The 22993-nt window shown below is 42.9% G+C and overlaps 1 protein-coding gene across 2 annotated transcripts in view; it reads left to right on the top strand.

The window, feature by feature from the left end:
* KIF16B (kinesin family member 16B) overlaps positions 1-22993 on the top strand; it is a 289874-nt gene that overhangs the window by 49316 nt on the left and 217565 nt on the right. For both annotated transcript variants that reach the window (XM_068524339.1, XM_068524338.1), the window contains exons 8-12: positions 422-590; positions 778-909; positions 2054-2229; positions 12695-12760; positions 15621-15680. In XM_068524339.1, coding sequence (XP_068380440.1) covers positions 422-590; positions 778-909; positions 2054-2229; positions 12695-12760; positions 15621-15680 — 603 coding nt within the window. The remainder of the gene's footprint in view (positions 1-421; positions 591-777; positions 910-2053; positions 2230-12694; positions 12761-15620; positions 15681-22993) is intronic.

Raw genomic sequence — 22993 nt, 5'->3', positions numbered from 1 at the left:
TATTTTGGAAAGCCATTGTGCTTGTAATGTTGCAGATTTTAGATGAGAACAAAACTAATTATTTGTTTACTTATATTTTTCTTTGTGGAATGCCCCTCAGGGCCTAGTTTCCTCTTCTGCCATGGTCAGACTCAGCCCTTTTGAGAATGACAGTGATTTGGGTAATGGAATCTGTAGTTCTTCAGAAAGTTTAGGAATCACATATGGTAGGCTTCTATTGTATTCAATTTAATTTTTGTAATCAGGAAGAAGGCCAATGAAACCACAAAATTAAAAAAAAAAAATCTACCCTGAGAGATCACAGTGAGGAGTGGAAAATAATTAGAATTTGTGTTATAAACACATAAAACATATAAAAAATGTTATATAAACATTGGGGCTCTTTATACCTCTTCCACTTTGCTTTTATGTTTCACCACAGGCAAAATTTGATTCTGAAATGCCATGTGAAACCGTGAGTAAGATCCACTTAGTCGATCTTGCCGGAAGTGAGCGGGCAGATGCCACTGGTGCCACTGGGGTCCGGCTGAAGGAAGGGGGGAACATCAACAAATCCCTCGTGACCCTGGGAAATGTCATTTCTGCCTTAGGTGGGTTCATGCTTGTCTGCTGCCTCTTCTCGTTCTTGGTGGTGTCATAGTAGCGCGGAGCACTTAGGTTTAATGTTTGTGTCACAAACCGGAGTAATAGCCTCAAGGTTTTTTGAAGCCGAATTAGAGGAAAAAATCTTTCATGATTGTCTTTAACTTTTCCCCCCTTTTCTTTTTCTCCCTACAGCTGATTTATCTCAGGATGCAGCAAACCCTCTTGTAAAGAAGAAGCAAGTGTTTGTGCCTTACAGGGATTCTGTTTTGACTTGGTTGTTAAAAGATAGCCTTGGAGGAAACTCTAAAACTATCATGATTGCCAGTAAGAATTTTAAGTTCTTTTTCTTCAGCATACAGTGTTTCGTGTGAATTAACTGTAACTACTGAAGTTTAAAGTGTCTCATTAGGAAATAGCACCTTTTTATTAAAAAAAAAAAAAGTTTTTCTGTTCTGAAGAAAAGCACCTACTGTGATCCAGTCTACAGTATTGTATTATTGACTCTTTTTCCCTCTTCCTAGTTACATTAACTTGCCATGTTCTTGGTTATGCAAGCCGACGTCCATGCGGAATGATTCTTAGCTTTGCTTAAAGAACAGGACAGAAACTTCTAACTCTGCTAACTCGTGGGAGAAAATCATTGTAGGGACATAGAGTAAAAATAACCCCACTTTGTTTTTTTCTATTTCAAAGCAGAAAATATGGAACTTAAAATTAAGAATCGAGAGGAAAAAGCCCAGTAAATCTAGCAAATAATAACAGTAATATATGTCTATCTTTTCACTGATTAATAGGAAGAAGCAGAAAAGAGGAAAAAAATGTGCAAAGGGGAGGTAACTGTTGAGGAGAACTCAGAAACGCTTTCCCTCCTAACCGCCCCCCGACCCCGACACCTTTCCACGTCCCCGTGTCTCCCTACACTCGTGCCATGGAGTCCCTGTGGAGGCAAGGGCTCTACCTGGGGGTGTGCACCCCAGACGCCGTTGTGTAGTCACTTAAGCCCTGAAGTTTGTCGGGGTTGGGGTGTGATTGATTAACCAGAGCTTTAGGCAGAAAAGAATTAGCTGACCTACTGACTCTTTTCAAAAATTATCGTGCTCTGGAGTTTTACAGGTAGTAGGTTTTGCCAGAACTTTTAAAAGGATTTAAATTTCTACTTTACACTGGAAGCGTACATAGTTTTGAAATCCTCTTCTTATATTTTCAATGGAGAAAACTCCCTCAGCTGCAGAGGAGATTTGGTTAGATGGCTGATTCTAAACTTAAAAAGAGCGAAATGGCATTTAATTTGGTATAGTGAGCACTTTTCCTATGAGTCCTAGATAATTTTTAATATTCACGACTGTGGCAATGAATATTTAGTCTATCCAATGACCTGGGGTTAATCTGACTTTTAAATTACAAACCAACTTTGTGTGAAATGAAACGGAGCGCCGGATAAATTACTTTTTGAATTCATTCTTCACAGCCATTTCACCTGCTGATGTCAATTACGGAGAAACCCTAAGTACTCTTCGCTATGCAAATAGAGCCAAAAACATTATCAACAAGCCTACCATTAACGAGGACGCCAACGTCAAGCTCATCCGTGAGCTTCGAGCCGAAATAGCCAGGCTGAAAATGCTGCTTGCTCAAGGGAATCAGGTTGGCTTTTTCTGAGACTTATGGGTAATTTTCTTTGAGTAATGGCACCAATTTCTGGATCTTAACGAGGCACTTATCTCCCTGGTTGTATTGATTTGAGTAAATAAGTGCTAAGTAAAGCTTTGAACGAGTTAGCCGGCCTCTCCTTTGCAGCACGCTCCCGTTGGCCTTTGCATTCATTATGTGCTCCGTGTGTAGGATTTTATCTACTAAACCCAAAATGATTAACTATCTAATAGTTATCAATTATGGATGGAAATTTAGCATGCAGTAGGATTAGCAGCATAATCTCCATTAGTGGAAGGAAATCGAGGGGCTTGAGTAATGTTTAAGATTCTACCCAAGCATTTTATGACTTGAAAATGTATTTTAACAGAACGAAAGACTCGTTTGAGCACCTTCCTGAATCTCTGTTTTGTATCGCCCATTACAGAAGTGGTTATGGTGATACAGGGACACATGTGACATCCCTGTGGTCTGGCTCCGGCGATTTCCCTGGGCCTTTGCTTGATTGTTGAAACTGCCTCACTTCAGGATCTCTTGGGGTTTTCGTGAAGGAGCCTTGTCCTTTTGTGTTTTTCACAGAAAACTTCCGTATAATCTGCATGGTGCACGTACCGAGCTGCATTCTGTGCTCATATTGTGGTCCCGTGCTGTTAGGTTTGGATACTGTTGTGAGAGAGAATCAAGGAGCCCTTTTCATTTATTTATTTTTAAATTCTATTTATTGATTTATTTTTTTCCCTGTTCAAACTTTATTCTTTTTTTTTTTAAATTTTAATTAAAAAAAAAAACAAATTTATTTATTTATTTTCGGCTGCGTTGGGTCTTTGTTGCTGCGCGTGGGCTTTCTCTAGTTGCGGTGAGCGGGGGCTACTCTTCATTGCGGTGCGTGGGCTTCTCATTGTGGTGGCTCCTCTTGTTGCGGAGCACGGACTTCTAGGTGTGTGGGCTCTAGAGCTCAGGCTCAGTAGTTGTGGCGCACGGGCTTAGTTGCTCCGCGGCATGTGGGATCTTCCCGGACCAGGGCTCGAACTCGTGTCCCCTGCATTGGCAGGTGGATTCTTAACCACTGTACCACAAGGAAAGTCCAGCAGGTGTCCTTAAGTGTAAATTTTTCTGGTGACATTGCTCTATTCCCACAGTATCCTATTCCAGATGCTGCCATGATTCATTGAAAATGCTACTCATATCAGAGTTCTATTTTGGGGTTATTTGTTTAAGTACAGGCAAATAAATGCTCCTACTTTTAATAATTTTATTTGCCCATGCAGAATGCCATGTGTATCAGAGTTTCAAAGCACAATTTAAGTACGGCAAAAGATTCTGACACGTATTTGCTTCTCCTACTACATAGATTACAGACATACAGATATATATGTAGTGGTTTATACTTACACATATATGTATATATACATACATGTGAACTCTTCATTGAAGAATTATACATATTATAAGTATACGTATCAGTGAATTTTCACAAGCTGCATTCACCCATCTGACCTGCATTCCATCAAGAAACAGAACGTTACCAGCGCCCTAGAAACTCCTCTTCATGTTCCTTTCCCAGTACTGCCTGCCCTTCCCCTCAAGGGTAACCTCTATCCTGACTTCTTAAGGCAGAGGTTGGTTTTCAGTTTTGCCTATTTTTGTTCTTTATATAAATGTAATCATGTCGTATATACTCTTGCTCTCACTTTTACATAAGATCAAATTTATGGAATTTAAATACATAGGCAGGGAGATTGGTTCAAGATGGCGGAGTAGAGGACGTGCTCTCACTCCCTCTTGCCGGAGCACCAGAATCACAACTAACTGCTGAACAATCATCGACAGGAAGACACTGGAATTTACCAAAAAAGATACCCCACATCCAAAGACAAAGGAGAAGCCACAGTGAGATGGTACGAGAGGCACAATCACAATAAAATCAAATCCCATAACTGCTGGGTGGGTGACTCACAGACTGGAGAACACTTATACCACAGAAGTCCACCCACTGGAGTGAAGGTTCTGAGCCCCACGTCAGGCTTCCCAACCTGGGGGTCCGGCAACGGGAGGAGGAATTCCTAGAGAATCAGACTTTGAAGGTTAGTGGGATTTTTGCAGGACTTCGATAGGACTGGGGGAAACAGAGACTCCACTCTTGGAGAGCACACACAAAGTAGTGTGCACATCGGGACCCAGGGGAAGGAGCAGTGACCCCATAGCAGACTGAACCAGACCTACCTGCTAGTGTTGGAGGGTCTCCTGCACAGGTTGGGGGGTGGCTGTGTCTCATGGTGAGGACAAGGACACTGGCAGCAGAAATTCTGGGAAGTACTCCTTGGCGTGAGCCCTCCCAGAGAAGACTCAAATCAATAAAATTAGAAATGAAAAAGGAGAAGTTACAACAGATACCACAGAAATACAAAGCATCCCAAGAGACTACTACAAGCAACTCTATACCAATAAAATGGACAACCTGGAAGAAATGGACAAATTCTGAGAAAGGTATAACCTTCCAGGACTTAACCAGGAAGAAATAGAAAATATGAACAGACCAATCACAAGTAATGAAATTGAAACTGTGATTAAAAATCTTCCAACAAACAAAAGTCCAGGACCAGATGGCTTCACAGGTGAATTCTATCAGACATTTAGAGAAGAGCTAACACCATCCTTCTCAAACTCTTCCAAAAAATTGCAGAGGAAGGACACTCCCAAACTCATTCTATGAGGCCACCATCACCCTGATACCAAAACCAGACGAAGACTACAAAAAAAGAGAATTACCAATATCACTGATGAATATAGATGCAAAAATCCTCAACAAAATACTAGCAAACAGATTCCAACAACACATTAAAAGGATCATACACCATGATCAAGTGGGATTTATCCCAGGGATGCAAGGATTCTTCAATATATGCAAATCAATCAATGTGATACACCATATTAACAAATTGAAGAATGAAAACCATATGATCATCTCAATAGATGCAGAAAAAGCTTTGACAAAATTTAACACCCATTTATGATAAACTCTCCAGAAAGTGGGCATAGAGGGAACCTACCTCAACATAATAAAGGCCATATATAACAAACCCAGAGCAAACATCATTCTCAGTGGTGAAAAACTGAAAGCATTTCCTCTAAGATCAGGAACAAGACAAGGATGTCCACTCTCACCACTGTTATTCAACATAGTTTTGGAAGTCCTAGCCATGGCAGTCAGAGAAGAAAAAGAAATAAAAGGAATCCAAATTGGAAAAGAAGAAGTAAAACTGTCACTGTTTGCAGATAACATGATACTATACATAGAGAATCCTAAAGATGCCACCAGAAAACTACTAGAGCTAATCAGTGAATTTGGTAAAGTTTCAGGATACAAAATTAATGCACAGAAGTCTCTTGCATTCCTATACACTAATGATGAAAAATCTGAAAGAGAAATTAAGGAAACACTCCCATTTACCATTGCAACAAAAAGAATAAAATACCTAGGAATAAACCTACCTAGGGAGACAAATGACCTGTATGCAGAAAACTATAAGACACTGACAAAAGAAATTAAAGATGATACCAACAGATGGAGAGATATACCATGTTCTTGGATTGGAAGAATCAATATTGTGAAAGTGATTATATTATCCAAAGCAATCTGTAGATTCAATGCAATCCCTATCAAATTACCAATGGCATTTTTTACAGAACTAGAACAAAGAATCTTAAAATTTGTATGGAGACACGAAAGACCCCGAATAGCCAAAGCAGTCTTGAGGGAAAAAAACGGGGCTGGAGCAATCAGTCTCCCTGACTTCAGACTATACTACAAAGCTACAGTAATCAAGACAATGTGGCACTGGCACAAAAACAGATATAGATCAATGGAACAGGATAGAAAGCCCAGAGATAAACCCACACACCTGTGGTCAACTAATCTATGACTAAGGAGGCACAGATATACAATGGAGAAAAGACAGTCTCTTCAGTAAGTGGTGCTGGGAGAACTGGACAGCTACATGTAAAAGAATGAAATTAGAACACTCCCTAACACCGTACACAAAAATAAACTCAAAATGGATTAGACACCTAAATGTAAGACCAGACAGTATAAAACTCTTAGAGGTAAACATAGGAAGAACACTCTGACATAAATCACAGCAAGATCTTTCTTGATCCACCTCCTAGAGTAATGGAAATAAAAACAAAAATAAACAAATGGGACCTACTGAAACTTAAAATCTTTTGCAAAGCAAAGGAAACTACAAACAAGACGAAATGACAACCCTCAGAATGGGAGAAAATATTTGCAAAGGAATCAGTGGACAAAGGATTAATCTCCAAAATATATAAACAGCTCATGCAGCTCAAATTAAAAAAAAAACAACCCAATCAAAAAATGGGCAGAAGACCTAAATAGACATTTCTCCAAAGAAGACATACAGATGGCCAAGAAGCACATGAAAAGCTGCTCAACATCACTAATTTTTAGATAAATGCAAATCAAGACTACAATGAGGTATCACCTCACACCAGTTAGAATGGGCATCATCAGAAAATCTACAAACAACAAATGCTGGAGAGGGTGTGGAGAAAAGGGAACCCTCTTGCACTGTTGGTGGGAATGTAAATTGATACAGCCACTATGGAGAACAGTATGGATGTTCCTTAAAAAACTAAAAATAGAAGTACCATATATCCCAGCAATCTCACTACTGGGCATATACCCAGGGAAAACCATAATTCAAAAAGACACATGCACCCCAGTGTTCATTGCAGAACTATTTACAATAGCCAGGTCATGGAAGCAACCTAAATGCCCATCGACAGACGAATGGATAAAGATGTGGTACATATATACAATGGAGTATTACTCAGCCATAAAACAACGAAATTGCGTCATTTGTAGAGACGTGGATGGATCTAGAGACTGTCACACAGAGTGAAGTAAGTCAGAAAGGGAAAAACAAATATCGTATATTAACGCATACATGTGGAACCTAGAAAAATGGTACAGATGAACCAGTTTGCAGGGCAGAAATTGAGACACAGATGTAGAGAACAAACGTATGGACAACAAGTGGGGAAAGCGGCCGGGGGGTGATGGTGGTGCTGTGATGAATTGGGAGATTGGGATTGACATGTATTCACTAATATGTATAAAATGGATAACTAGTAAGAACCTGCTGTATAAAAAAATAAATAAAATTCGGAAAAAAAAAAGAAACCAATGCAAAAAAAAGTGATGTTCATCACTGCTAGTCATTAAGGAAATGAAAATTAAAACCACAATGAAACACCATTACACACCTATGAGAATGGCTAAAATTAAAAACGCACTCACACTTGGCAAACTGCTGATGGGGTTGGAGAGCAAATATACATTGCTGCCGGGAGTGCGAAATGGTGCAGCCACTCTGGAGAACAGTTTTGGCCGTTTCTTACCAAGTAGATATACACTCACCATATGACCCATCAGTCCCTCTCTTGGGTGTTTACACTAGAAAAGTGAAATTTTCAGTTCACACAGAAATGTCACACTCTGGAAACAATCCAAATGGCCCTCCAGCAGTGAATGAGTAAATAAACTGTGGTATATCCATACCATGGAATAAGTGAGCGATAAAAATGAAAGAACTGCTATTGATACACCAGTAAGTTGGATGAATCTCAAAGGCATTATGCTGAGAGAAAGAAGCCAATGTCAAAAGATCCATTTATGTGACGTTCTCATAAAGCTTAGGGATAGTGGACAGATCAGGAGTTTTCAGAAGTTAGGGGTGGGAAGAGGTTGTGACAGCAAAAAGAGCACGGAGGGAGGTTTCTGGACTGGGAGAACTGTTTTGTGTTCTGATTGTAGTGGTGGCTGCGTGAATCTAGACCTGTGTGAAAATTCATTGCATTGTATACCAAAAAGTCAATTTTGCTGTATGATAATTTTTTTTAAAGTAAAAGAAAACCAATTTTAATGAGTTGGAATTTAGTTGAATATGAAGCCTCATAGAATTTGTCATCTCTGTTTCTGTTGTATATAAAAAATTTTGAGCTGCTGAGTATAAAAAATTTTGAATCAAAATATTTTTGGTGTATTTAAAAAAACCCCCAAAACCAAAAGAACAGATAGGCATAGGAAACCCAAGGGTTGCAGATGTACTAGGGTGCTGGCCCATGATGAGGGCTGGGGAGGTGACAGGGTACAGGCAGCAGGGTTGCAGGACAGAGGGGGGAAAAAAAGGGAAAGTGAGAACAATGACAATTTGAAGGGCCTTGCATGGGCCGGTGGGAGTGTGCCGTGCCGTGAATAATAGTGAACAAGTTACATCTGAGACCGTTTGTGTGATTCATCCACGTTGGTACATGGAGTTGTAGATCCACTTATGATCATTGCTGTATTGTATTCCACCATACAAGTATGTCCCAACTCATCTGTTCTATTTTTGATGGGCTTTTTGGGGCTATTAGTGCTGCTTTGGACTTTCTTCTGCCTGTCTTTTCAAGAACGTCCAGATGCATTTCTGTTAGGTTTATACCTCAGAGTGGAGTTGGTGTGTCAGAAGGGGTACATTATGTTCGGTTTTAGTAGATACTGCCAAATAATGTTTAAAAGTTGTTATACCAACTTATATTAGTATATGAAAATGCCGGTTCTAGTTGCTGCAGGTCCTTGCCAGTACTTGGTATTGTCTGTTTTTCACCGTAGCCACTCTGTTGGAGCATCATGGTATCACAGAAGACTAGTTTGCACTCTTCAGATGATTCATGAAGTCGAGTATTTGGATATCTTGTCTTTTCACATGTCCTCTTTTGCTGTATTTCAAAGCAGACTGCTGCTTTGAATTTGGCAGAGAGAAAATGTTAACTCTTCCCTCTTGAATGTATCTGAAGATATCAAGAAAATTAAACAATATTAGAAATGAAATAAGCAAGAACAGTCCAGGAAACAAAGACCACAGTGAGTAAGAGGAGGTGGAAGGATGATGGATTTCTCATTGTGTAGCCGGAGTCGCAGATAAACTTTAAATAATAGCAGGATAATAGAAATGTCATTACGTGTAAACTTTGAAGATAGACACATCTCAGAGAGGGTCACAGTAAAACCAGGTGATATGGTGTGTGTGAGAATGGGCAAAGGCCTACCAGGTAATTCAAGGGGAAAGAGAGCAGTGCAGAAACAGCATGATGTGAGCCTTAGAAAAAGCACTTTATCATGACAGAGTGTGCAATTCATAATTAAAATCAAATAGGAAGTCAGCTTTCATAAAAAAAAAAAAAAAACCAACACGATCGTAGGAAATGGCAGGAGACCACACAATCGCCATGGGGAACGTTAACTTCTCTGTCTCATTCCGTGAGTGCCCACCGGGACAAAAATAAGTGAGGACATAGCACATTTACACGACATCATGGAAATTTGCTCTAATCAGTACAAACCAGGAGAAAAGATTGCCGACCCATGCAACAAAAGACTACTTTCCTTATTATGAAAAGAGCTTCTATTAAAAAAAAAAAAAAGACCACAACCTGACAGTAAAATGAACAAAGAATATGAGCATAGTTCCTAGAAAAGAGAGTTCGAAATGGCTTCTAAACATGTGAACGTGTGCTTACTGTCATTTGCGATACGGTCAGTGCAGATCTGAAGCAATGAGTATATACATGCCCGTAGATACGGAGAGCATCATCAAGCTCTGTCTTTTACTGCGTGGACGTTATGCCTCAAGGAGATGTCCTTTCCACGCATCAGCTGGGCAGAGATAAAACACTTGATCGCCCCGTGTGTGGGCACAGGTGGGAGACGTGAGGTGGCTGCCTGTTGGTGGCGTTGATGCTGCTCAAGTTCTGATGCAGTTTTCCTCTTGGTTTAACACGGGAACTTAATCTGAGTATTATTGAATCCTGAACATTTGTCTTCTAAACAGACACCTTGCAAGGAATAATTTAATTGGAAATGGTTTAGTGTTACCAAAGATGTCTTTTAAAAGGACTCAGGTAGGTCTTTCTTTGCACGTGCCCCCAAACAGTAGCCTATATGCATACATTTAGTCAGTGATTGTCTCCTGAGTTGATGATAATGGTCAGAATGTTTCGGCTCTGATTATAGACGAAAAACCCTAACAGCGGTGTCTGTACAATTAGCCATGTTATAAAGGGGTTACTGATTGTTTTGAAAATTGTCAACCATCTCATAAGCAATGCAGCCATAATAACACCTGCCACCGGTACTTCTTCAGTGGAAAGCATTTATTGAGTACCATCTGTGTACAAGATGACCCTCGAGGTGCAGAGGGGCAGGGATGCATTGTGGTGATGAGTTAACGCAGCTCGTTTCCTTCACTCAGGATGACTTTCCTTTACTAAGGCTTATTAACTAGCTGGCCTCCTTCTCTGTAAACCAGGTAAAAGTGGGATGCCAGCTTCATCACCAGACAGCATCTCTAGTGATAACAGTGACCCCTAACAGGTGAATTGCAGCTGCATGAGGATGAACTGTTTGTAAACCCCTGTGAGAAACGGGAGCTCGGGGTTTCCCCGTGGGTGATGACTCTTGTTACTGGGTTTGTCCCTGGTGGGTCCTGGAGGTTGTGCCTCTGGTGTTGTTACAAGAGACGCTGCCTCCTGTGGGGCCTGGGCTTCTCAGCCAAGGTGGGCACCATGTGCCCGTTTGAATCTGGACCCCTCAGGAGGGTCAAAGGCAGTAGCTCCTGGGCTCGGCTGGGACCCTGCCCTTCCTGCCGCAGCTCTGCTTTCTGCCCAGCAGACAGGTGCCAAGCGTGGCCTACCGTGTCTTGTGAGTCTGAATGTTTAACTGAGCCTGAGATGACCACCTCATGGGTTATATTTGTTTGAATAGAAATTGAAAAGTAAATAATAATGAAAAAAATGTGACAGCCTCTGCGAAGGACACCTTGGCAATTAAAAAAAAAATCATACATATAGATGACTCACACATGCCCTTCTAGGAGTTTGCTCTCTTTTTTTTTTTTTATAACAATTACAATTTGTTTCTTATTACTCCAGTTAGGAGAGTAACTTATTCAGAACCCAATATCTCCAGCGTTTTTTTTTTTTTTTTTTTTTAATAAATATATTTATTTACTTATTTATTTTTGGCTGTGTTGGGTCTTCGTTTCTGTGCAAGGGCTTTCTCCAGTTGCGGCGAGTGGGGGCCACTCTTCATCGCTGTGCGTGGGCCTCTCACTGTCACGGCCTCTCCCATTGCGGAGCACAGGCTCCAGACGTGCAGGCTCAGTAGTTGTGGCTCATGGGCTTAGTTGCTCCGCGGCATGTGGGATCCTCCCAGACCAGGGCTCAAACCCGTGTCCCCTGCATTGGCAGGCAGATTCTTAACCACTGCGCCACCAGGGAAGCCCGAGTTTACTCTCTTGATACACAGCCACACATACTGTAGGCAACTGGTGTAAGATGGTCACTGTAGCTTCGCTGGTAAAGCAGAAGATGAGAAAAAACTGCATGCCCATTAAAAGGAATGTACGGACATAAATTGTAGCATAGCCACACAATGGAGTATTCTACAGTGGAATTGGAATTGTTAGAAAGAATGAAGTGGACTGACTTGTACTGAATTTTCCCCAAGATAGTTTGTGAAGTGAAAAAGGCAATATTCAGAATAGTGTTCATGCTGTTGATGTTTAGAAAAACAATACAAACATGCTCGCATATGCCCAGAATAACTGCACATTTACATAGCAAATTGGCTAAGAGAGGTTGCCTATGGGGTGGGGAGGGAGGGAGACCCCCTTCCTTTTTTTCTTTCTGGTGACATTGTCGGGAGCCCCGTGTCCCTGCCTCTCAGGTTATGAGTTACAAATGCAGTTGGAGCCCCCGTGCGCCCCGCCTGGTTGTGTTTGCCTCTCCCGTCTCTGCCTGCGTTGTCCCCCCAGGGCGAACCTGAATTTGATGTTTATCATTCTCATGTCAGTCTTTATACCTTCGCAGCACGGATAGGGAAATGGACACACAGGTTGTGGTGTAGTCATGCTGTACGCAGGATGTGATCCAGCAGTGATGATAAAGGAGTTTCATTTGCACGTGTCAATGTGGGTGAATCTCAGAAGCCTGTGGTTGAGCAAGACTTACGCTTCTTTCTTTTTGAATGTGTACTTTGTATACGTTCAAAACAGACGAATCCTTCAGGATCTAGGGACTTAGACTGTGTTTGATTTTGATAAAATGTCAGTATGTTACACGTTTTTCTTTTTCCTTCCCTTTGCTGATTTGTGTTGCAAATGTAGTTTTACCAGGATGCCGTGGTTTTGGATATTATGAGAAATGAAACCCATGGGTTAAAGATTTAGTGATGATTGACACTTTGTGGGGGGGGGGTGTGGGACAATACTTTTTACCTCTGTTTGATAGTTTATTTGGCAAGTTCTGATAATTTACAATGTCATGGCTGGGTCCTTCCTCTCCATTACTGATGTTCACTAATTGCTGCTGTCTTTTTTGGTTTACATTGTAGATTGCCCTCTTGGACTCTCCCACAGCCTTAAGCATGGAGGAGAAACTTCAGCAGAATGAAGCCAGAGTAAGTGATACCTTGACTCGTTATTTTTTTGAGAAAATCATAGCTTTCACTATTTTAAGTGCATACTTTTTAGTACTTGCTGTTTGAGACTCATTTTGTTTCTATATGACACTTAACACTCCGCCTGCCCTCACCCCATTTTTAAAGAAGCACAGCAGTTGACTTCCTGTGCATCTCATGTTCTCTGTGACTTAATAAATGGGATTTGTCTGGCACACGATGGTTAACAGCAACTGAGATTCACACGTGGGCTGTCCCACACGGCGGTGCGGCAGCCCCGGCCTTCGGGAGAGGGAGGCTGTGTTCACAGTGGTGGTCCCCATAGCCTTACCACGACCCGCGTGGAGCTTTTTGTCATCCTTTTACTTTCCAGAGGGAAGTGCAGCACTTGGGGAATCGCTGAATACTCCGAGTAGATGCTTAGTTCATCGTAAGCGAGGTGGGATTTGAGGTGGGGTGTGGGTGTTCCGGGCCGAAGCCACTGGTTGTGTGCTGGTGCTTTCTGAAAACTAGTTGCATGGCTGATCTACTTCTATACTCTTTATGTTAAAAAAAAAATAAACCCTCTGTGAAAGGAGAAACAGCATTAATAACATTTTTGGAGTGGATTTTGTTCACTGTGCTGAATGGTTAAAACAGATTGAGAAAGAAAATTGGATTCTGTTGGTAAAGCTCTTTCAAGAATACACAATATTGAAGATGTAAATTGGGTTGTAGTTAGGAACTTGTTGACACTTCCCTGGATAATTATGCTGATTAATTTGCTGATAATAGCATTAGTGAAAACATTAGTTTCTTAATCCCTATTTTTCTCTTGGCATTTTGTATTTTAGTACTTCAGATTCTCATTTTGAGGGCTTTGAAATGTCTGGATGTAGTCTTAAATTGTTTCTTACTAATAGTTTTCAGGAATACCTAGCAAGTTAATAGAAACCAATAAACATTTTAATTTGAATGCATTATACCTGCTGGGACAGAAATGACTGCCCCTCTTGTTCATAACATTTTCTAAATTTTCATCTAGTCTTTGCCGACCTTTTAAAATTGTTTGCCATCTGCTTGGCTACAAACCTTATCACCTGGTCACATTGTTAGAGGTGGTATCAGACTTTGCATTTTTTAATTAATTTTATAAATGAAGATTATTTGGTTTAAGTTCAGTAGTGAAAGAAACCCAAGGCATACTTATGATTTGTTGAAAGCTAGATTATTTGATTGAATTGGAAAAGGATGAATTGGCTTGCGTTTCTTCAGGGAGAACTTACCTGTTGAAATGCCGAAGCGTTTATTGTTAAATGCTTTGTGTTTCTCAGATAAAGTGCCAAAGAGTGTCTGTTAACTGATTATTAGAAATTAGTAAATTCATCACCCCAGTCTTTTCCCCTTCTGTAGGGAGAGAAGGCGTAAAAATATTCCCTCTTTGAAAGCTTTTCCAAAACAAAAAGCCCGGTGACTTTTCTTGCTTTAGAGGCTGTGGGGCTGGCATCACTCAAGTGATGAAAGGAAGGCCTCCTTGCCTAACCAGTACAAATGAGCAAAAATCAGAGTTAGAGAGGCTCAGTCCTGTTTCTTTTGTTTGTTCCAAGAACATGATAGGTTTGACATTAGCAACTAGTTAAGATATTTTATTGAAAACAATGGTAACGTAGAACTCCTGTAGTTGTTTGAGGTAAATTGAGGGGTAAAGTGAATGCCCATTGAATGAATTCAGGTGGGTGAGAGGTGTTTTGGTTTTGCTCTGGATAAACCATCACCCCAGTTCCTCTGTTTCTTGTCAGTAAGGAACGTGGTCTTTCATGGAGGTTGCTGACTCTCGCCCTTTCCATTTATATTACTTAATGGCCTGTGGGAAGTATCTTCCTCTTAGCAGTGAGAGTATAATCCAGTGTATTCTGTGCCTTCACTTTGACCTGGTTAAATAGGCTAACTTACTGGTGGGAAGACCAGTCAGTTGAACTGGGATGGTGTCTGCTGTTGGATGGGTAGGAGGCAGGAATGCTGAAGGACAGGAGGGAAAAGGCCTTGGGAGGGTGTGTCCCCCTCTATGCCCCTCAGAGGTCACTTTCTTTTAGCCCTAAGTGTATTCATTTTACAGAATTTTCCATTTTTTTTCCTACCTCTCAATCAGGTATCACTTTACTTCTTAATGAATCACTCACTAAGGTCATTTAAAAAGTTGTATGGAACTAGCAGAATATTTTCATTAACTTCGAGAAGCAATTTCCAACTGTGCTGTGTTCGACAATGGGGCATATTTTCTCCCCTAAGTTACCGCAGACTGGAGAGAAGCTGATTTTTATCAAAAGGTTTTTGCTTTTACTAAGAGTCAATTAAAGAGCCGCCTTTTTTTTTTTTTTTTAAAGATAGAATGAGATTTATAAACCCTATTAATTAGCTACAAAAGCAGATTATCTCCTAAAAGAAAACTGCAGTTTCCAAGGTGATTTAATCATCACATCTAATTAGAAAGTAAAGTAAATCACGATTTCTTAGGACCTAAAGTATAATCAGGAAAAATTAACCCATGTAATGGGGTGTTGTCATCTTTGAACTTGTAATTTTGGTTAATATCCAAGGAAGCAGCTTTTATTGAAGTACACCTTGAAAAAGACTGCTGTAAAAAACTCTAGGCAACTTGACAAATTTTTTTCTATCCTTTCCTTTGCCATGATGTAGGTTGTAGGGTAAGATCAGCTTGTTTGATTTATATTTGGTGATGGTTCTTTGAGGCATTGCTACCTAATTAAAAAAAAAGTATTGTACATTCTTCCATAATCTGTAAGAGTTTGGAAACTTTCTAGAAGAAAATCAAAGTAATTTTTTTTGTGGAGCAATCACATAGGTATGTTTTTTCTTTTAGGTTCAAGAATTGACCAAGGAATGGACAAATAAGTGGAATGAAACCCAAAATATTTTGAAAGTAAGGACTATAAAAAAGTGTCACGATCTTACTGTGCTGGCTTAAGTAGGTAAAACTTTTTTTCTTTCTCCCTCAAAAATGGCGATTGTGTGCTTTGCTTAAGGTAAGATCAGTGGAATTGATTAGTGACTTTTGGGAGGTTGGGACTCTGGTTTGATTTTGAAGAAATGGGAAAGCGAGCTATTAGTCATTAAAAGCTGTGTGTTTAGGGGCGATGCTGATACTTAAGGTATTTGCTCTCACTTGTGGAGTTTTTCCGTTTTTGAGGCAGCACATATTAAGTTCCATTTAATATTCAAGGGCACCCACTTTTGCCTTTCTGCTTTTGTTAAACCCAATATAAAAGCAATATGTTAAATAAAAAAAATACTTCTCATGGCAGTATTGTGGAATATGTGTGCATAGCGTGGCTAGACTTCAGAAATTTCTCAACTAGTAATTTCCTATTGGAATTTTTTTCTGTATGTCTCAAAGGCTAGGCAGTGATGGTCTGCATTTTTGGCAAGATTCATGGTGAAAAGATGTCAGTAATGGCCTCCGAGTTTCATACTCTGTGCTTCAAAACGCACGTTTCTTTGTGGTCCCATTTTTTGCTGAGGTGGTAGGAAACTCGTGTCGTCCGTGGAGGGTCAGGCACGTCAGGTTTGAGGTTCAGACTGGAATTTTATGCTTTGAAGAGCGTCTGTCTGTCCTTACACAGGAGAGAAGGCGATTCAGAGGTGATTGCTGAATCCTGGGTTTGTTTTTGAGGTCTGTTGAGGTAAAACTTTCCCAAAGGACAGAATCTCCCGTGAATATTGGCGAGGCTGGATAGATGAGGTTTAGCTGGGTGTCTTGGCAGAAGCCTGACTTGGACGCCGTTCGCGTGAAGAGGGGGCATCTGGTGACCGTTTCACGGGGGAAAACTGTTGAAGACCTGGAGCAGCCGTTGAGTTACTCTCTCTGAGAGTGGGGTCAGCATCATATTATGTAAAGTTTCCTTGTACCATTTAGGCAAGCTGGCCTGCTCTGAGGGGCTAAAAAGCTTACTTCTCATGAGTGGGGTTGAGCTGCAGTCCTCGGTGGCCATGGGTCATGATTGGTCCTGGAGATATTCTTTCCAGTTGCAGAAAGCCCTGCAGTTAAGTGAGGCTTCTGCGTCCAGACTTGTCTTTCCTCCTGATGATGATGGTAATGTTGTGTTATTTTGAGGTCCTTTCTCAGCGTTTGTTTTTTTGAGAGGTTTTCGTGCAGGAAACTGAGCGAAGACTTCAGTTGCATTTCTGAAGAGTCAGGTGGGGAATAAGCACCAGCAAAAATGTGACTGTTTTCATTGTTTATGTTGCATCAACTTGGAGAAGTAGCGCTGCAGCCCCAGACTTACGTAGCCCAGCCGTTGGACCGTTCATGGCACCATGTATACTTTCCTCAGCAGATTTGCCAGAAAGGGAGGACTGAAATCTGCTGCACGTAAGGAAAAGAGAAATCAAGTAGCTAGCTGTTTGAAAAGCCATTAGTATACGTAGTGCCTTTTAGCACAGAAGGCAACGCCACAGTGAATGCAGATTGCAGCCCATCTCTTCCGCCTGGTCTCTCCTTGTCACCGTGGTAGGGGTTTTACGACAGCCTTGCAGAGCTATCCACACTGAGTCACCATGGTGAACCCCTGAACCTTTTCTCATAATGTTATTCCGGGCCCTGAAACTAAATCCTCCTTCAATTCCAATTCTGTTTTTCATAAATCTTATTACTTTTATTTTTTATAACTTCTGAGATGAGAATAGAAAGGTGTTACGTGCTAGGTGTTAATTAAAGGTTATGGGAAAGGCTAATGATATTTCAGATTTTTCCCTTCCTTTGATCTGGCAAGCCCTTTGTAGATTTCTCTGCTGGTATCTGTGTTTTAAATCTGTACTTGTTTTCTGCTCACATTTGATATTTTAAGAGCTGTCTTCATCTCCTATTGGAAGACAGTGCCTGAGGCCTGAGGTGAAGAAGAGGGCTACTCAAATGTTTTTGAAAACATTCTTTGGAAATTGATGGGGAAAGGGATTGTTTTTCGATGAGTTTGTATCTGCGTGGTTTGTGTGATTCCCGTATTTTTGCTGTCTGACTTTTCCTTCATCAGCTCTTGTTCCAGTAATGCTGCATAGAACCCACTCCAACCCAGTGGCTTCAAACAACATTTATTTTCCCTCACTCACATGCACATTGGCTGGGGGTTGGCTGGGCTGGTCTGGCTGGGCTTGGATCCCGGCTATGGGCGGCTTCCAGGTCTGTTTCTCATTCTGTTGGACCGGCTGGTTGTCCAGAACATGACTTATGGTCACGGCCCAGGTAGAAGCAGGTGGGCCTGGTCTTGCAAGCACATTTCAAGCTTCTGCTTGTATCGTGGCCAAAGCAAGTCACTTGGCTGAACAGAAAGTCGCAGGGGAAGAAGTGTATTTCACCCATGAAAGGGCCGCGGCAAGGGTGTAAATGTATAATCCTGCTTTGAGACCAGTGGTTTAATAGACACGTGCCCCTGTTAAAATACAGATCTTTAAATTCTGGGAACTTGCTCTTCTACTGCATTTGCCCATGTTGTAGAGACAGGCTCAATGAAGCGGTAAATTCCCAGGATTATCTTCATCATCAGGGCCTGGTTGTTTACTCTGCAACTATATCATCCCTTCCAAGCCCCGAATCCTCAACATCCAAGGAGAGACCTTTGGGGAGAAGACTGAGAGTGAGACCGTCCGGGGGACGGAAGGGAGATACAGGGATGCTTTGGTGCCTGTTGGCACAGTGAGAGCCTGCTTTTTTGCTTTTTCTTGCCCGAGCTGTTAGAGGCTCAGAAACCAAGGAGTGACTTTGTCCCCTTCTTTGTGATCTGGTCTGTGGCTTTCCTTGCTGGGGATGAGTGAAGGCCTAGGTGTGTTGAGTGGGGTGAAGAAGGGGTGAAAGGCGCTCGGACAAGAGGTGCCGGCTGTTTGCAGCCGGGCTGGTGGCACCGTGGTGATGGCGCACGTGCCTTGGGCTTTGATCTGCCAGCTCCGTCTCAGGCTTCAGGTCTCTTTCTGAGTCACTGGTGGGTTGTGACACTTACCCACAGTGCCACACACACCCTTGTCCCCAGCTTGGAAGTCGGGCGGATGGCAACCTGTTTGTTACACCCAGGTCGCAAGAGGTGATAAATTGCTCGGGGTTACGATACAAGTAGCTAATGGCAGTGGAAAGTGTGTTGATCTTGAGGAGACCTTTCTTAGGCAGGTAGGTAATGCAGGCTCTATTATCCTCTACAGTCTACGCTGTGTATGCACTCTCTTGCCCCTTAATCTACCTTCCTCATTGTTATTAATCTCCATTTCTATAAATTAAAGTTCAGACTCCCTTGCCTGGCCCCCAGGGGCACTGAGCTCCTTCTTGGCTCCACGTGTCCCATCACAGCTCCGTCCGCCCCGCGCTCCCGGGCCCCCGCCCCAGCCGGCCAGGTGTCTCGCTGGTCCCTGTGTGCACTGGGTGTTGGGTTTCTGGGGGTCTCTTGGCCTTTGCCTGTGTTGCTCCATCATTTGAGATGCTCCCCTCTCTACGCCTGTGGGATTCCACCATGAAGCTCTCTCTGATCGCTCTTCTCTCCCACTTACCAGATAGAATGATTTTGTTTTCCTCTGGTTTTTGTGAAGGCATTTCGTTCTGCCTTTGTCACAGCATTCATCATAATCGGAGTTTGGTGGTCTTAGTTTCTCCCCCTAAACAGGAGCAGAATCTGGGCAGGGACTGTCTCTATCATTCTGTGAACCAGCTCCTAGAACTCTGCTTGTCACAGAGCAGGCATACAGTGAAAACTTACTGGATTAAAGTAGTAACAAGAAACAAAAGCCAAAACCTTTGTATTAGTTTGCGAGTGCTGTCATAACAGAGCATCGCAGGCTGGGTGGCTTAAACAGCAGACGTTTATTTGCTCACAGTCCTGGAGGCTAGAAGTCAAAGATGAAGGTGTCGGTAGGGTTGGTTTGTCCTGAAGCCTCCCTCTCTCCTTGGCTCGTGGATGCTGCCTGCTCTCTGGGCCCTCACGTGGCCTATTCTCTGTGTGCCTGTAGCCCTGGCCGCCCTCTGTGTCCTAATCTCCTCTTCTTATAAGGACATTGGTCAGATTGGATTAGTGCTCAGCCCAATGGCTTCTTTTTTTTTTTTTTTTTTTTAAATTATTATTTATTTATTTTTGGCTGTGTTGGGTCTTCGTTTCTGTGCGAGGGCCCTCCCCAGTTGTGGCAAGCGGGGGGCCACTCTTCATCGCGGTGCGCGGGCCTCTCACTATCGCGGCCTCTCTTGTTGCGGAGCACAGGCTCCAGACGCGCAGGCTCAGCAGTTGTGGCTCACGGGCCCAGTTGCTCCGCGGCATGTGCGATCCTCCCAGACCAGGGCTCGAACCCGCGTCCTCTGCATCGGCAGGCAGATTCTCAACCACTGCGCCACCAGGGAAGCCCCCAGTGGCTTCTTTTTAACATAATTACCTCTTTAAAGGCTGTATCTCCAAACGTCGTCACATCCTGAGATACGGGGGCTTAGGGCTTCAACATATGAACTTTAGGGGGACACGTTTCAGCCCGTAACAACCTTGAACCGCGCAAACCTGATGAGCCGGTGGGAATAGTAACACGGGGTGTTGTGCAGGCAGCGGTCTTGCCCTGGCGATGCTCCTGCCTGTACATTCCGTCCTGTTTGTCTCACTCCTGTTTGAAAGGCTCGTGTATGACTGTGTGTTCTTCATTCTTGGAAGGAACGTGGCTGCATTCCTTTTGATCATGGTCCAGTCCTTCATTTGGGTCAGTTAGACCTCTGCTGCTCAGTGTGTGGTTCCGGGACCAACAGCGTCGGCATCCTCTGTGAGCTGGTTAGAACTGCAAGTTCTCAGGCCCCACTGCAGACTTCCTAAGTCAGAATCTGTATTTTATTAAGATGCCCAGGTGATGGGTCTGCACCTTACGGTTTGAGTGCAGGATCTGAAAAGCTGAGGAAGGAAAGGTGGGGGGCTGTCTTGGGCTTCTTTGCCCTCAGTTCCGTTTTCCCCCTTCTGCTCTGCCCTGTCTGGTGGGGAGCTGACTGCGTGGACTGCCCTTTCCTGAGTGGGACTCACCGTGTGAGGGTTGGAGGGAGAAACCAGACCTCGTCTGCACCGTTTTCTTGCGGAATCCACACGGCCCATCCCTGGTGTGGTGCTGCCTGGTGATGCAGCCCTGGCTTCCAGAAACGCCTTCTCCCCTGTCCCTCCTACCCAGGGGTGATGCTGGTTTCCTCATCAGTTTGCAGGTGGCCTCACCATCCCCGTTGGCTTCCCAGCTCTTCCTTTAGCCGAGTAACCAGTTCCCTGTCTTAAAGCCCCCGGGATGTAAACGCCTGGTATTTCTGTCTGATACCAGAGTCTGCACCCCAACTCCTGCCGGGCACTGCCAGCTGCTCAGAGCCTGTGTTAACGGTACTCTTCTTTTTTGGTATGTCTTTCTAGTGTCTTAGACTGCTACCCCAATGTGTTTTTCATCCTGCTGAATTTGTCTTGAGCTGTGATAACTTGTGGGTCTTGGAACTTAACGTTGTGATAAATCCGGCTTCTGCTAGGCCTGGGGTCCGTGCATTCCCGAAGCCTTTGTGTCGGCTCTCCTTTCCCACGGCGTCAACGTGGCGCTGACTGCTTAGTGTTTGAAGTGGTGTACAAAGTGGCTACTTAATACCCCTCGTGTGTCCCTTTTGGCCTGACTTTTTATGGATCCCGTACGTCTTATTGCTGATGAATTTTTTCAAGTCATGAGGAGTCCCCCGATTCTTTGTCCCCTCACTCTCACTTTCTCTCACCCCACCCCACCCTGCATGCACCTTTTTCGTTTGTCCGCTCTGGACACGTTTTGGTTTCTCTGTTCTAGCGTTTTCTAAATGGTTAAAATGAAACTCTCAGAGATATGTTATCTGACTTCCAAATAAATCCTTGAACCCTGCGCTTCAGGATGAATCACAGCGCGTGTGGACCTCAGGGGGCAGCTCTCCGGCGTCTGACAGGTGGTGCAGCAGAAGGGACCGCGGCTCCGTGCAGGGTCTGTCTAGAGCCGGGCTGCCGTGTGGCGCTCGGAGCCCCGAGACCGCGCTCTGTTGAATCCCCCAGCCTTGGTTATTCTGCTCAGTTTTTAATAAATAGGGTCTCTTCCTTACTGAAAACACATCCTTTGATTACTCTAGCGCTTGCCTTGCTTTTGTGTTTTCATGGCTCTGCAAGGGGCATCCGACTGTGGTTTGGCATGGGGCGGGGGGTTGGGGGGAGGAAGCAGGCTGCCCACAGGCAGAGGATGTCACTGGAGAGGCTGGTTCTGGAAAAGTGAGTGATTTATGCAAGTATAAGTTGAAGTAAAGTGTTTTTTTTTTTTTTTTTTCCCAGACATTAATTAAATGGATTGTTTTTCTTATGGTAAACAATACTGAGTTGAATTTGGAGGATGGTGTGTATTTGAATCTACATTATGATGGGATCCTAATGCAAATGATTTCCTCTTAAATTGTGCTGGTGTTTTACTATTCCTTCTCTGGGGAGCAGAAGAGGCAGATCCTACAGGCCTCTGGCAGGAGTGGGTCACACATTGATGGAAGAAATTTTTTTTTTACTTTTTCAGAATGTTTTGACTAATAAGAAATAGAGTGAAATGAAATTGGAATCCTTTACTGGCGTCAGATTTTCTGAGCTCGAATTTCATGGAGAGGCATACTTTAAACCAACTTATTTCTGTTTTATGATAGAATCAATCAGCTGAACTTTTGTCTTTGGAAGATTATGGCATCCTATAAAACAAGTTTTTCCTGCTGTCTGCAGTTTTCCATTTTGTGGAGGAGACGTGTGTTGGGGAGGGTGATGGATTTGGAAGCAGCACTAATACCTGGGGCTGCTGCTCAGCCGGTCAGGTCTGTGGGCCTCTGGGTTCCTGCCGCCCAGGGCACTGGGTACTCTGGTTTCTAGGTAACCTACAGACAAAGTGATGGAGAGGTGACACTTTTTGTGGCCTGTGTCTCCTTTAGAATCAGTTAATCTTAACCTCTTCTTGGTACAAGAATTGAACCTGCGGGTAGCTCTAGGATAGAATTCTATTTATGGACATTGATTTTGCTCAGATTTTGGATTAAGGAGGAGACACCTCCTCCTTCGTGACCCAGCCATGGGTCACCTTCCTTATTAGCAACCATTTGGGCGTTTGATGGTTCAAAATTCTGACCTAAGACAGTCACACATACTGTTTCTAGCTTTATGAGAAATCTTTTATCTCCCTGCTTTAATGCTCGGACTAATGTGAATGACTCCGTGTCTGTTTGAACAG

This window comes from Eschrichtius robustus, chromosome 16 (genome assembly GCF_028021215.1).
Source record: "Eschrichtius robustus isolate mEscRob2 chromosome 16, mEscRob2.pri, whole genome shotgun sequence".
NCBI classification, from domain to species: domain Eukaryota; kingdom Metazoa; phylum Chordata; class Mammalia; order Artiodactyla; family Eschrichtiidae; genus Eschrichtius; species Eschrichtius robustus.
This window is presented reverse-complemented; position numbering and strand designations above follow the sequence as displayed.